This window comes from Denticeps clupeoides, chromosome 19 (assembly GCF_900700375.1).
Source record: "Denticeps clupeoides chromosome 19, fDenClu1.1, whole genome shotgun sequence".
NCBI classification, from domain to species: Eukaryota; Metazoa; Chordata; class Actinopteri; order Clupeiformes; family Denticipitidae; genus Denticeps; species Denticeps clupeoides.
In genome coordinates, this window is record NC_041725.1 from 10,185,207 (window position 1) to 10,200,339 (window position 15,133).

Consider the following 15,133-nt stretch of genomic DNA (forward strand, 5'->3'; position numbering starts at 1 on the left):
CTTCCGCAAGAGCGCCGCCCTGGCATGGTCGCGCTCTCGCGTCCTGAGATTGCCGTTAATTCGCGAACAGTAGGGATAGCCGCCGCCCCCCTCCTTCCACAACCACGGTGGAGCAGATCCAATCGGTTTCATCCCCTCTCTATTTTCGGCCAGCTTTTTTTTTCCTTTAAAAAACCTGAACCATTTATCTCTGAACCAGGCGGCCAGGAAAATGGGGCTGTTCTGCCCACTTGTTCCATACAGTCCGGAGGCCCATAAAACTGCTGATAATTCATTTTAATTAGACTAAGGCAGCATAACTACATCAGGATTGGAACATGTAAATTATTTATAATACTACACTTTTTGCGTTTTTTTGAACATATGTGGCAACACCACTGGCAAGGCGTTTCTGGATGGGGTTTTAATAGAGTGCTTTTAGGGGTATTTTTTTGTACCGTTTTGTTCCGGGGGGTGTGCACCTCCCACTCAGTCTCAGCAAATGTGAGCTAATGAGCTGGAAAGAACCAAACAAACTTTTTATTTACGTAGATCTTTTATCCTCCAGCCAGCAGTCCGAAGGTGCTTGGCTCATGGCACCCCCGCCAGAAATACGATTTCACCATGGACCGGAGTCAACCCTGGGACATGGCACTCTATTCAAAACCACAACAGCCTCTGTTTGAGCCTCGAGACCCCTTCCCCAGCACCCCTGCAGAGCAAACATGTAAATCAGGCTGCTCCTGTAGCATTCTGGCATCCCTCGCCTTCTCTCACCACCCCTGCCCAGCCCCAGCAAATCATCGCACCATGAATTAAGAGAGGAAGTTGTGAAGCTTTAAGTCATTTTGCAGCACACCTCCTGCCAGCTTGGCTCCTGGAGATGTACAGGTCCAGGAGTTTGGTATTTGTTTTTAAAAAGCCCCGGTGAAAAGCAGTATGATTCCAGTGTTCGGTTACTCCTTGTGAAGATTTATTAGGGGTTCTTTTTGGGTTCTCCTCCACAATAAAGCTGGTAAAGAGGTCCTAGGAGCTCCTAAAAGAGACATACTCAGACACACAAAGGACCTCTGATCTCATGATGAATAAAAAGTGTGGACTACGTAAATCCCCCATGTGACCGTGCATCTGTGAGTGGTTCATGGTGCTCCAACACAGGCCAAGAGCATGAATGATCAGTGAACCCCGACTCTTTTTCTCCCCATCTCGCACTTTAACTTGACGGAACATAGAACTCCTGGCATACTGTTTGGCACCAGAGAGTTTGGTCCCAACCACACACAAGGCCTTATTGATTTTCTTTCCCCTTTTCCTTCTGTTTTCCCCTCTTAAGGAACCATTACAACCTCGTCCACCTCCCCGGCAGCCTAAGTCCACAGGCAACAGAATCGGCACTCCAGTTAAATCACCTCAGAGCAGGGAGGACAGGGAGAAGAAGAGAGGCTGAATGGGCAGAAAGGGGGAAAGGCGAAATATTTTCTTCCATGCCCATCTCCTGGGATGACCGCATCGTAGAGGTCAGTCCTTGGACTTGATGTCTACAGTTCACCTGAGGTGCTAAAAGCTCCCAGAGCTTCCTAGGCACAAACATGCAACCTTGTTTCGTAAGTCTAACATGAGTAATCGGGCCCAAGTAAAAGCAACGGTTAGTCAGACGAGGTCACACTGGACCCAGATTTATGAGGGTAAGGAAATTACGGACCCTAAAAACTAGAACCCAAATATAATTTACTGCTGTGTGACAAAATGCAAAAATAGTGCCATTAACTATCCTTAACGTTTAAAATGAAAATTCTCAAAATCCAAACTCACTTGCGTTCACTTCAAGATAATGTTTAAAGATATCCCCTTCCTTTCCACGCACGGCCACAAGTCACAAAAACGGGGGCCGCGGTGTGATGAGTGACAAGTCGAGGCATTGATCCGAATCAGCCGGCGGTGCCTGAAGTGTTTCTTTATCAGTGTGACCATCAGCACGGCATGGCATATAGGGTCCACGTCCACCCATCCCCATATTTCACTCCGACGCTCCCCTGCAGGCACAGGGGTGAAACATATATAATACCGCTCTACCTCTCCTTTTTTTGTCTCCCTGCATGTGATCTTTCGTAACCCCCACCCCCCCCTTTTGGTCCCATGTGCCTACACACACACCAGAGGACGAAACCGTATGAGGGGGTGAGGGAGAGAAGGTCTCGCAGGTAGGCGTTTTTGGCTGTGTCTGACTTCCTCTAAATGAAGCAGCTTCGGCGAGGGACTCGGTCAGGCCTCAAACTGGAGAATCAATAGCGGACCACATTAGTTACTTTGGCACCAGCGCCTGTTGGGGAAGTTCAGGGATCAGCGCCAAACAGCAGACCATCTTCATGTTTATCTTCTTATCGCCCTCTCTGGCTATCTATTTGCCCACCTGAGCTAGAATTGACAGGGCAGAGATGGAAGAGTTTCCTTGAACCGAAACTGTGACTTCAGGGGTTTTCAAAATTGTCTTCCCAAACAGAGCAGCGTAGTATGCAGGAGCTGGAAAAGAACGTGGGCTTTTCTCTCAGGACATCATTGAATAATCTGTTCAATTCGTTAAGTCAATGTTCGCTAATGTAACAACTTTAAATGTGTTTTATTAGCAAAGTTTAAAATTTGAGGAGTCTATGGCGGGGTGGTAGTAGCCTAGTGGGTAACACACTCGCCTATGAACCAGAAGACCCAGGTTCAAATCCCACTTACTACCATTGTGTCCCTGAGCAAGACACTTAACCCTAAGTTGCTCCAGGGAGACTGTCCCTGTAACTACTGATTGTAAATCGCTCTGGATAAGGGCGTCTGATAAATGCTGTAAATGTAAATCTAAATGTATGGCGATTCATGCAGTCTACACCTAAGGCCATGTTTTTTTTTATAATACACCATGTTCAAGATCCATCTCTGGTCAATTCCCCTACCAAAGCAAACATGCACACAGATGATCAGATCTTTCATTCAAGAATTAGCATTGCCAGCCTAGTAAATGCCACAGTAAATGCCCCATGCTCCAGGTTTATGTTTTCAGGACTCTTAACAGTCGTTCCAAATGGCGGGACCCTATCGTCTTCAAGACGACCTTCACGTGAAGAGGATTAAGTGGAAGAAAACAGGGCTGAGAAGGCTAAGTACTATATTTAGTTACTAACAGTAGTATCTTGCTGGCTAATGCAACATTGACCTAAGCACTGTTTGTGGTTACTAGCATTGGTTTCAAAATGGCTAATTCTACTCGGCTCCTACATGTTTTAATCTGCCAAGCTGAAGACTAGGGAAGGTTTTAGGACCTTATCTTGTATATTGTTCTGGTAAACACCATAAGAACACTTTTGTTCTTTTGTTCTCTCATAGCATCTTAGCAGGTCCCACAGTTTGCAATTCTGTGCAACTGGAGGTTACCGTCGATCCCTTCCACTAGACCGTCCCTCCTGCATCAGAGCAAATAAATAAACCTGTGTTTGTGTAGCTAAAGCCGCCGCCACCTCCCTCCTAACCCTTCCAGCCTCCACCACCAGGCTGTTCCTTTGAAGCCGCGTCGGCTCCCAACGAGGGATTCGCTCAGAATGTTAAATGAGAGAACCCATTACTCATTAAAAAAAGGAAGCCCTTCCATCTAACAAACCCGCCCTTTGTTCAGCAGGCTTCTCTTTCCGCCTGGAACCACTGCTTTCAAATGGTTGGTCCACGGAGAGGGAGGGAGGTTTTAGAAGATGAGAGGAAGAGGAACACGAAGACAGGTAAGGATCTCTATTTCAGAAGTAAACTGCGAGTCTGAAAGAGGGAGCAAACTGAAAAAAGATGTAAACGAGAGAGGGAGGAAGGGAGACGCCTTGGTCTCCAGATGTTCAAGGTCATCACAACATGCCAGCATCAGCTCTGATCTAATGCCCACTTTCACACATTTGGCCTTCAGCCTACTGTCTCTTCACTTAGCTGCCATCCTTTTTCTTCGACTTTATTTCTTCACCCCAACTAGCCGGTGTTAGTGCCCGATAATCGTGGGGTCAAGTCTCCTTAACGTCACATAGGTTCAGCTGTCTGGGGCAAATTGACTTGTTCAGGCTGAGGAGTTTGGAGTTGGGGGGGGCGGGGATATGCAGTGAGCAGATTTACTTTATTTTCCAAAGCGGAATTATCCCTTCATCCAGTCTGTGATCAGCCTCAACTAGCAGGCCCACTCAGAAACCCGGGGACTATTTTCTCCAGGAGTCCACAATATATAGATTTTTTCTCAAAATGTCTACACACTGCTGGATAATTAATTCATTTGGGATCATTTACTTTGCAATGCATTCCCTGGGCCATATTTGCATTATTTGGCTATAACAAAAAGGGGTTTCATTTCAAATTATATATCACAGTGGTTTTAGTTTTGTAGAGAACTTTTAACAGGCAATATGCAAGATCAAAATATCACTATTGCAGGAATTAGATTATGAGAATATAGTGTTTGCATATTTAATATTGTGGCTGGTTGTGCTGCAGTGATTTCTGATTTAACATTCCTCTGAAATTAAAACAGTGACATTTACTTTGCAGGCGTAGTCATCATTTACAGACCTCAAAAAATAGTTGTAGGGAGTTAAAGACCAGTCCTTACCCGTATTTAGTTGCAGAAACATGATCAGCACCATTATCGGGCGTTTGTGCGGAGGACTGGTAATGAATCTATGACTAATGTCAAGGGAAGGTGCAGCGCAATATTGAACCAGTCCATCTTTTCCATCTGAGGTCCCTGTTTGATGAAGACTGCAAAATGCTTCATTTTAAATTTGATGTATAATAAGCAAAATTGCTTCCTGGAGAGGAAGACATTAACACAGTAGGTCACAACTGCAATAGTCAGGAAATTGTCAGGACAGTAAATATTGCCCGTGTTATTTCCGACAGAAAGGAAGCGTTTTAATGGGCAAGTGAGGATGGAATTTTCAGGATGTAGCAGTCCATTCTGTAGCCTATTATTGGTATGTACTGGCCTAGATTAGTCATTTGTTTGCCACAGGCAGTCAGGCACCCCATAATGTCGGATCCGCTGAAGCTTGAGTATTTAAACACGTAGGATTCACAGGCCAGAAGAGACACATGGGGCAGCATTTATCATGCTCTTCCGAGAGGAGTCCATTTAAATGAGGATTTCTTGCCGATGGGGCGGCCATTTGACAGAAGAAAATAGGAGAAGGGGGAGTGTGAGAGAAAAGGAGGAGGGGGGCAGACTTTTCACTGCGATAGAAAAAGGTCTTAACCATTTAATCTCTAAATCAAGGGAGGAATCGGTGAATCAGATTAATACCAAATCAGAACGGCACAAGTCGAGATTGGATGCCGTTTATTGATTTTTTCCCTTTCTCTCGCCCCGTACGTTGCTGATTCCACGACTCGAAATGAAACAGAACAGGATTTCAGGGGTTTGAAGCAGAAAATTGCAGCTGCAGTTTGCAGATAAACGTGCACTCCATTCTGATCCCCTGCCTCATCTGTGGAGGAAGCAAGTGGGGAGTTGGGGGTGATGGGGAGGGACGAAGTAGCAGGTGGGTGTATGGATGACTGCAACACACCAGACACAGAGTGCTGCACAATTAATAAAGGAATCTCACTTCAGTCTCCGTTCAAAAACATGTGTGGCGGCCAGCTACGATTGGCAAGTCTACAGAAAGGAATAGTATCTATGGACTGGATGTGGTAGCTGATATTGATATTGTGTCAACTCCAAAAATATGTAGTATACCCCATAGTCCACCATCTCATAGTCGACCACGAAATCATTTCCTGGCATTCTGTTTGCTCCTGGGCAAACACTAAAAAAATCTACAATTGCTCTGGCCTATATATCATATCAAAAATGATAAAAAAATGTCACATTTCATATGCCTGTATCATTGCAAACACTGTCAACTCTAGGCACTTAAACATTAGTGCAAATTCAAGCCTTTTGGTGATTTGCTTATTAATTTAGTTTGGTTGCAGAATGTACCCAACCTGAGACAAAATTCTAAACATTTTCTTCCATTCTTCCATTTTTGCTATTATGATAAATGCCATATTGTCAGTACTGCAAGAATGTCATGTATCAGCCCATACCCGACAACTGGACTTGCTATCTTTCTCAAACACATCACTACAGGTTATTAATCATGAATTTTTGTAGTGGTGCTCCAATACTTTATTATCCAATCATTTATTAAAACAAGAGTCTATTGCATTGTTCCTAAGAAAAACAATGGATTGTGAGTGAGAGTCCTTAAAAGGAATCACGCAGCCATTAAACTACACACACACACACACACACATGCTCTGTTTCCTCCTCTTGCACACCTGTGCCTCTGACAAAGGCGGGAACATCCCAACAGGCCAGGGAGCAGAAGGTTTCCATGCACTCCAGGCGAAAGGCGAGCCACAGAATCACCCCTAAATCCCCGACTTCTGGCCCATTAACATAACGGAGAACGTTCTTTTCAGGGGGCGAGACAGCGCGAGAGAGCAAAGTAACTCAGCACCCACAACATTTTTACTGCCATTTGTTCACTCAGCCGCGTGCTCCACCCAGTCACGGCTACTCTATTATTTACGTTTCATGCTTATCATTATGTTTTATTCATCAAACGGCAGCTAAGCCCTCTCACATGGAGTGCTAAATGTGTTCTACAGAAATAATGGAAAGCAGAAAATGGCTGTTTTTCCCTCCCTAGTAATTAATATTCATGTCAAATAAGCTTTCATCTTTTAGAAGTTCATAAGCCCCTAATATATTTTCAAAATACACAAAAGATCCATCTTGCAGACTTTTTAAAGGCTGTCTGAGAGGGAGAGTTGTGACAGAAACCACATTAAAGACAAGCTGGGCTGAACTTGCCAGGACTCTCTGCATTATAAAACGTATTTTCCGGCGTCGGGTAAGTGCTCGCTGACATCAGACACAACCGAGGTCAATAAACAGGCCTAAATGTTATTGTAGTTTTTTTTTTTTTGTCGCCCCCAGAACACATCAATTAAGTCCTCTGCAGTTCTGCCACGGCCAGACCGAAATCACGGCCCGCTTCCCTCCGTCGCCGAAGCTCGTCTCCCATCCATCACCTCCGCGGGGAATAAGCAGAGCCGCGCCGGGGGAGCGGGGATCAGCCCTTCATTTGCATCCCCGCCCCAGCCAACGGGGCTGCTGTCTGCATAATCACTTTCCCGCTTTTAACTACATCGGGAGGAGCGCCCTACACCACGCCGGGGCCGCGTGTCACCGTCTGGCAATCGCGCTTAGCCGGGAGGGGGAGGGTCGGGATTGGCCGGGGTAAAACCAGTCACCTCTGGAGGTTAAGACAACACCGGGGGGGGCGGTGACGTGTTTGCCAGACGTCCCTCCTCCCGCCAGTGTGAACACACCAGACACCTGTTTGTGCTGGACTTCTGGGCGGCCATTTGTTTATGGGTCAACATGGCGATTCGCCTACGCCGATATTTACAGAAAGCCCAGGTCATCCATAAATAGTCGCCATCTCCACTTCTGCAAGTCTATGTTGCCTTTTTTTTCAAAATTGTGCTTTCAAAATTTAATTTAATAAAACTAAACCTTTAACCCCTCTGTATCCATTTTTTGTTATTTGCCAACGATTATGTTCTGATGATCTGGGCTACCGGATTTCTACGCCATCAGCCATAATCGAACATAGCAGATATGTCATTTTAATTACATTTTAAAATGACCTTTGACTTTTCATTTTTTGTTAGACTTTCAGGCAAAGCCACTGAGCGGAACAAGCCAAGAAATCAGCAACCACTTATCAAACAATCCCCCATAAATAAAGTTTAGGAAGGTGGGCGGATGTCTTGGCGCAGTAAATTCCTATCTGCCCTCGCTCCACACGGGCATCTCATTCTGGTGCCGAAGGACACGGTAAGTGGCAACCCTGACAGGGAACCAGAGCAGAAGAGTCTGCAGAGGAATCATCTGTTAAGTTTGCAAGCTGCCAAGTTATTGCTCAGATTACATTTCAGCGCTAGACAAATTCCCATTCTGAATAATTGCATTTTCCTGGTTGATGCTCATCCATCATTTAGTGTGTTCATTTCCCAAATGTTTAATCCAACTAAGATGGGGATTTCAGGCGAGAAAATCTCCTTAACCTGTCGCCGTGGCTAATATCTCTACACCCCCCCACACACCTCCCGGACCCCCGGATGAAGCAGCATCGTAAACAAGCACTTGAATCCTTCCACAACTAAAAACCAAACCTGACCTCCACCGAGACCAGGCAGGGGTAATAAAAGAAAATTGTTCACGTACATCACGTACATCAGTCAATACCTGCAAACTATTTTGCTATTTGCGTATAACAATACAGATACCCACATTCCGTTGATTAAAATGACATGGTGGCCCTTTTAAAAAAACATGACAGCCTCGCAAAGGTCATCTTCATGGTTGCTGAGGTTAATCTGTTACTTACTGGTCGACTATTAAATTGCTAAATTAAAATGTGGAGTTGAGAAATTAAATGAAATATTCCATTAGCTTTTCCCACCATTCCCAAAGGACAGTCTTCCACGTGACCTAAAGCATGCCGACACTTATTTTTTACGGCCAATGTGGATCTATAAGACGTTCCACTTCTTTGGAGACAAAATATCTTTTAAATTAAGAAACAGTGAGGACCTGTCCCCGCTAATGGCTTTCAGCGCTGTTAATTTATGGAACAGCGGCCAAATCCTCACAGATCATTTATTCTTGATGAGGAGAACCTGTTTCTGGCTCCATCAGTCAAACGTCAGCCCGCTCTGTCACTCACCGCCCACTCAGCATCTCGTCCGCAGGTCTGCAGATGGACAGTTCAATAACGAACAACGAGGTCTTATGGTTCAATATTCAACAGCGTGATCAATTACAAATACTGACACCACATTGAATTCGTTTCAGCAAACACAGAGGGCCTTTCTCCTGAGCAATTACCTTATAATAATGAATAAAAGGGCAAAAAAGAAACCTTTAGGGACCTACCATTAAGTTGGAAACCTTGAAAGAGAACAACAGACTCGTTTATGGACGTTCCCTTACTGATAACTCATCAGGAACGTTTTTTTTTCCGTACAGAAACGTGGTATGCTGCATGTCGGCCTTCCTTAACACCACCATTGTTTGCTTAGTGCTGAATGCATGTACAGACACAGCTGGCTACATGAGTAAGACGCCTGACCTCAACAATTCTCATCATGTAGTACAAAATCGGAATCTGCACACACACACACACACACACACACACACACACACACACACACACACACACACACTTCGTTTTGCACTCGCAGTGTTTTGCCTGACTTGCGAAATTGGCCCCGGGTGATTTTACGATAACTGACACAGTGTTGGGACGACAAAACGTGGGAGATGCTGGGTTTGGTTTATTTGCAGACACACAAACACACACACACAGTGATAGTGAGTTTAGCCAACCACTGTCGGGGGGTATATATCATGGATTACATCAAAGGGGTGGCAGACATTTATGGGCATGACCTTTCACTTTGGCGTGAATTCCTGACTTTAAAGGTCCTTACATGTCAAAAGGCAATAAAATGTGTGTCCAGATCAAAGAGAGGTCCTATCTAAGTTAAACAATTTATTGAATGTCTGTTTTACACTCGTTTGAGGGGAGGGCCAAAGACAAATTTCACCCTCAGTAAATACATCTACATACACTGCTCCCAAGTCCCCGAAACGCCACTCAAACGTCACTTCCGTTAATGAGGCCCATCATTTCAGCCAGCATGAGGTATTTAATGAGGCGCTCCCATCATCGCTCCCGACTGAACCGCTTCAAAAGAAACGGGAGCGAGAGGCCCGCCGTTTAATCCTGAGGTCCCACATGCATAAGGGGATCATCTCAACGGAAATCAGACAAGACATTCTGATCAAAGAGTCTCACTCGCAAACAAGTCACATGGTGCAGGAGAGCCACCGGGAGATATGCCTGTCCCTCAACTCAATGGCAGGTGATGAGCAGTTCCCATGCGTCTACACAACACTGCATGGCATCTACACAACACCGACGGACAAGATAAAAATAAAAGGAAATGCGTACAATGGGCTTCAATTGTCTATTGTCCACTATTGAAAATCAGTGCTAAAATCTGATTTATTCAAATTAACTGCAGTGCACAGATGCTGAAAATCCATGTAGCTGACTGCTGGCTTGCCAGTTAGTATATTGTATATAGTATGTTGCCGGCTAGTATATTGTTTACAGTATATTGCCAGCACGTATATTGTATACAGTATGTTGCCGGTAAGTATATTGCATATAGTATGTTGCCAGCACGTATATTGTATACAGTATGTTGTCGGTTAATATATTGTATACAGTAAATTGTTGGTTGGTATATTGTATACAATATGTTGTAGGCTAGTATATTGTATATAGTATGTTGCCAGCGACTATATTGTATATAGTATGTTGTCGGCTAGTATATTGCATACAGTATGTTGTCGGTTGGTATATTGTATACAGTAAATTGTTGGCTGGTATATTGTATACAATATGTTGTCGGCTAGTATATTGTATATAGTTTGTTGCCAGCGAGTATATTGTATAAAGTATGTTGTCGGCTAGTATATTGTTTATAGTATGTTGTTGACTGGTATGTTGTATATAGTATGCTGCCCATAGGTATATTGTATAAAGTATGTTGTCGGCTAGTATATTGTTTATAGTATGTTGTCAACTGGTATGTTGTATATAGTATGCTGCCCATAGGTATATTGTATAAAGTATGTTGTCGGCTAGTATATTGTTTATAGTATGTTGTCAACTGGTATGTTGTATATAGTATGCTGCCCATAGGTATATTGTATAAAGTATGTTGTCGGCTAGTATATTGTTTATAGTATGTTGTCAACTGGTATGTTGTATATAGTATGTTGCCAGCGAGTATATTGCATACAGTATGTTGTCGGCTAGTATATTGTTTATAGTATGTTGTTGACTGGTATGTTGTATATAGTATGCTGCCCATAGGTATATTGTATAAAGTATGTTGTCGGCTAGTATATTGTTTATAGTATGTTGTCAACTGGTATGTTGTATATAGTATGCTGCCCATAGGTATATTGTATAAAGTATGTTGTCGGCTAGTATATTGTATATAGTTTGTTGCCAGCGAGTATATTGTATAAAGTATGTTGTCGGCTAGTATATTGTTTATAGTATGTTGTTGACTGGTATGCTGTATATAGTATGCTGCCCATAGGTATATTGTATAAAGTATGTTGTCGGCTAGTATATTGTTTATAGTATGTTGTCAACTGGTATGTTGTATATAGTATGCTGCCCATAGGTATATTGTATAAAGTATGTTGTCGGCTAGTATATTGTTTATAGTATGTTGTCGACTGGTATGTTGTATATAGTATGCTGCCCATAGGTATATTGTATAAAGTATGTTGTCGGCTAGTATATTGTTTATAGTATGTTGTTGACTGGTATGTTGTATATAGTATGTTGCCAGCGAGTGTATTTTGTACAGTATGTTGTTGGATCATGTTTGGAGTATTTAGTAATCAAGCTTTCCAAGGTTTCCATATCACCTGTTAACATGCTGACTACTGGAAATATCAGCTTTTTTCTTTCATTGTTATCAGGTTTTTGGTTTTGAAAATAAAATGAGAAATGCTTCCCACAGATGTGCCAGATTCACAGATATTCGGGGATGTGAAAGTAATTCCCCCTCCTACGTAAACAATCCAGCAATCAGCTGAAACGCCATGGCGGCTTTGAGCCGAGGGTGCCATCTGCTCCGTCCTCACCGCAGCGAGCTTCCTCGTCCCTTTTCATCTAGAGAAGGCTCCGGCCCTGGAGTAGCATTCTCTCAGCCTCAGTGTAAACACGCCATCCCTTCGGTAAATCGCTTGTCAACTGTGTGGCCTGAACCCCCCCCCCACCTCTTCTACGCTAAACCGGTTCCTGCGTATATGGTCTCGTGCCCATATATACCACACTAAACACACATATAGTTTACAAAAAAATACTCAAACGTCCCATATAAATCACCAGCTAGTGGTAAAGTGGTTCGGCTTCGCCTCTACACCTTAAAGGAACCCAGCAACTGGCGTCTTTAAGATAAACTTCCTCCAGAGGCCTCGGCTGAAAAGTCGTAAGTAAATTTCGCACCGCCTAGAAGCCATTTGTAACTCTATTACGATAAATGACACAGAATTGATCACAACGGCGTGTCAGGAAATAAATAAGGATATGCGTATGACAGGTTTCCGGAGAAATGAAGACTGCCGTGGGCAACAGTGAGTGCGTACGTATGGAGGAAAAACCCGAAAGTGTTGAGCCCGACCCTGTTCCCAGGTCTCTTAATGCTACCCCAGTTTCACAGTGCATCAGACAAAGATTAATGACAATTTTTATTTGAAAAATCTCAGAAATCAAACATTAACCTTTCAATTTAATACTGAAAATTAATGATCCATATTATAAAGGCATTAAAAAAAAGACGCCGATTGATATTGCTGGTCGGTATTCAAAACACTGGAGTGTGGAGAAGTCTGTAAGCCTTCCGTCGCCATCTGTTCGCCTTCTCGAAGGGATATGTTTAATTTATGCAATTAAGACAAAACGGAAGAGTGCATGTCGCACTCCTTATTTTCGCCGTGTAATATTATCTGTCGACGAGGGTCGTGCGAGGAGTGCATTCTGGGTGTGTTGAATCATGTCTACATCATGACCGTGCGAGCGCGGCGAGAGCGTTGCGCTGCTGCGGCGCTTGTGAAAAACATTAAGGCGCACTTCAAATTCCTCTAAGATTTGCTTTAGTGACAGGAGATATTTCACTACTCCAGCAAGCATCTTGCATGGGTTGGGTTAACCCCCCCCCCGCCCTCAGTCGTTTGTGTTGTTGTGTTATCAATAGCTGAAGACACTCCTGGGATTTACGAGACGTCTCCGGCTTAAAACTGTCCAATTACCATCCCATCCGTCTTCTCCATCCATTTGGTTTCCTAAACCTGCATTATCCAGGTCAGGCTCACAGAGAGGAGGTCAATTTACCATCAGAGGCTGGTCTAACCTGGGCTGTGGGAAGGAATCCACAGGTCGGGAGGGTTAATCATTTTCATATCAAACGGAAGCCAACGTTGCAGGCCAGGTAGGATCGTGGGTCGTGCCGCTGGCTGAGGAACCCCGAAAGACCATAATCCTCGTCTTAAATAAGTGCCGTAGAGAAACATTCTACGACCGATAGCCCCGACGACCACCGAGCAGAGCCGAATGGCGCCGCAGCGCAGAGACCCCTCATCCCGTCCGGCTCATTACCAACAACCACAGGGGGGCAGGCCTCCGCGGGCCAGGCCAGCGCGCACTCAGGCCGGTGGCTTCGTTTAATACACGTAAGGTCAAAGAGGACCACACCCCCCTCCTCTCCCCATCGATGGGGGAAATGCGCTTTTAATGGCCATTTATTGAGTATTAATGGGCCTGGCACGGTAATGGGCCGTTTGACACCAGACACTGCCGCGGAGCGTCATTCCCCCCCCCACCCAGCCAAGTCAATAAAGCAACGGATCCAACCCCAAAAAACGCACGGCGGACGCCACCGTCCCTCCGCGGCAGCCGAGCGTCCATGTTTATGTGACAGGCCAGCGTCTTTAAACGTTTATGGCGAAGATTAACGCGCCAGCCACTTCATTTCATACGGCCACTTTCCCAGACACGACAGGAACACGTCTACTGGCTCCAAGCGCGGAGGTAGCCACGAATAGAGAGGATCAGGGACATTTTAACAAACGGTTACATTTACAGACAACTCGCCAATTAGTCAGGTTTACAGTTTAAACACACCAGACCCCCCCCCCACCCCATCTTAAAAAAAATGTAATCTGTTACATCACTGTCGCCATCTGCCTGTATTCAATATTATTTCAGTTGTGTGTGTGTGTGTGTGTGTGTGTGTGGAGGTGGTATTGGACAGTAATTAATGATGGAATAAGCATTTAATAGCGCTGCAACTTGTAACGTGACAATGACGACGTGACAAGTTTATCTTCTTCGTTAATCTTCTGTTCTTTAAGACAAGTGACGAAGGGATTCTAGATAGATAGATAGATAGATAGATAGATAGATAGATAGATAGATAGATAGATAGATAGATAGATAGATAGCTTACCTGGCGACACCGTTGCCAGCAGCAGTATCCAAAAAGTCCCCAGCGTCGCCATAGCGCTTCTCGACTCGCACCAATATCCGGACGCTGCGCGATCCCCGTGGACGTGGACGGTGTGCGCCAGCCACGCTAAACTTCAGCTCCGGCTCGCCTGCTCCGCGGCTCCAGTAACACACCCCCCCCCGGCCCAGTTCGGATTTTTTTTTTTTTTTTTTGGTAGTTTTATGAATATATTATTTTATTCTTTCCCTCTGCACTAGCGACTCTGGCCGCAGATTATTCCGCCTCTCGGGTAGATCCGTCCGGGTCGCCGCTTCTTTCGGCTACTTTAGTCTAGTTCCGCCCGCAGCACGTCGCTCTCCGGTCCGTCCGCAGCCGTCGGTTCCCCGCGATGCGACGCATCCAGCGCGGCAGCTCGCTGCTCGGCCCCCCCTCCCGGCGCTTCTCGGGACTCCGGGGCTGTTACGGCGGCGATGTGTCCTCTCGGTCCCGAGTCGCGGCGGAATATTGCTGATATTATAAGAAGAGGGGGGAAAATCCCGCTAAGTTCGGATCTCTCTCTCTCTCTCTCTCTCTCTCTCTCTCTCGTGTACCCTCCCACTGTTTAAAAACGCGCTGCGTGTGTGTGTGTGCGTGTGCGTGGGGGGAGAAGAACACTCACTCTCTCGCGCACACACACTTTCCCCGCGTCCCCCCGGTTCGAGGAGAACAAAATGAAATATTAAAGGAGGCGGGATGGCGGGCGGGCGGGCGGGCGGGCGCGCGCTGTGTCCACGGCCACGGCGCTGCGTGAACTGGTCGCGGCGCGCGCCGCCGACGGGAGGTCCGAGTCGGATGACGTGAGATTAGGAGGGGCTCTGCGCCGGAAGGAGACCGAGCTGCGAGGTGAATTCTGTTTCAAAAGTTAGTGGGTTTTTATTTATTTTATTTAATGTGAAAAAAGCTCCTCGGCTCTTTTGCGGAGACGCAACGTGCGTCACCCCCCTCGCCG

The 15,133-nt window shown here is 45.2% G+C and overlaps 1 protein-coding gene across 6 annotated transcripts in view; it reads right to left on the reverse strand.

The window, feature by feature from the left end:
- Window positions 1-14,893, reverse strand: part of nectin1b (nectin cell adhesion molecule 1b) — a 142,194-nt gene extending 127,301 nt beyond the window's left edge. For all 6 annotated transcript variants that reach the window (XM_028961230.1, XM_028961233.1, XM_028961232.1 and 3 more), the window contains exon 1: window positions 14,146-14,893. In XM_028961230.1, coding sequence (XP_028817063.1) covers window positions 14,146-14,197 — 52 coding nt within the window. In that variant the 5' untranslated portion in view covers window positions 14,198-14,893. The remainder of the gene's footprint in view (window positions 1-14,145) is intronic.
- Window positions 14,894-15,133: the final 240 nt, after the last annotated feature.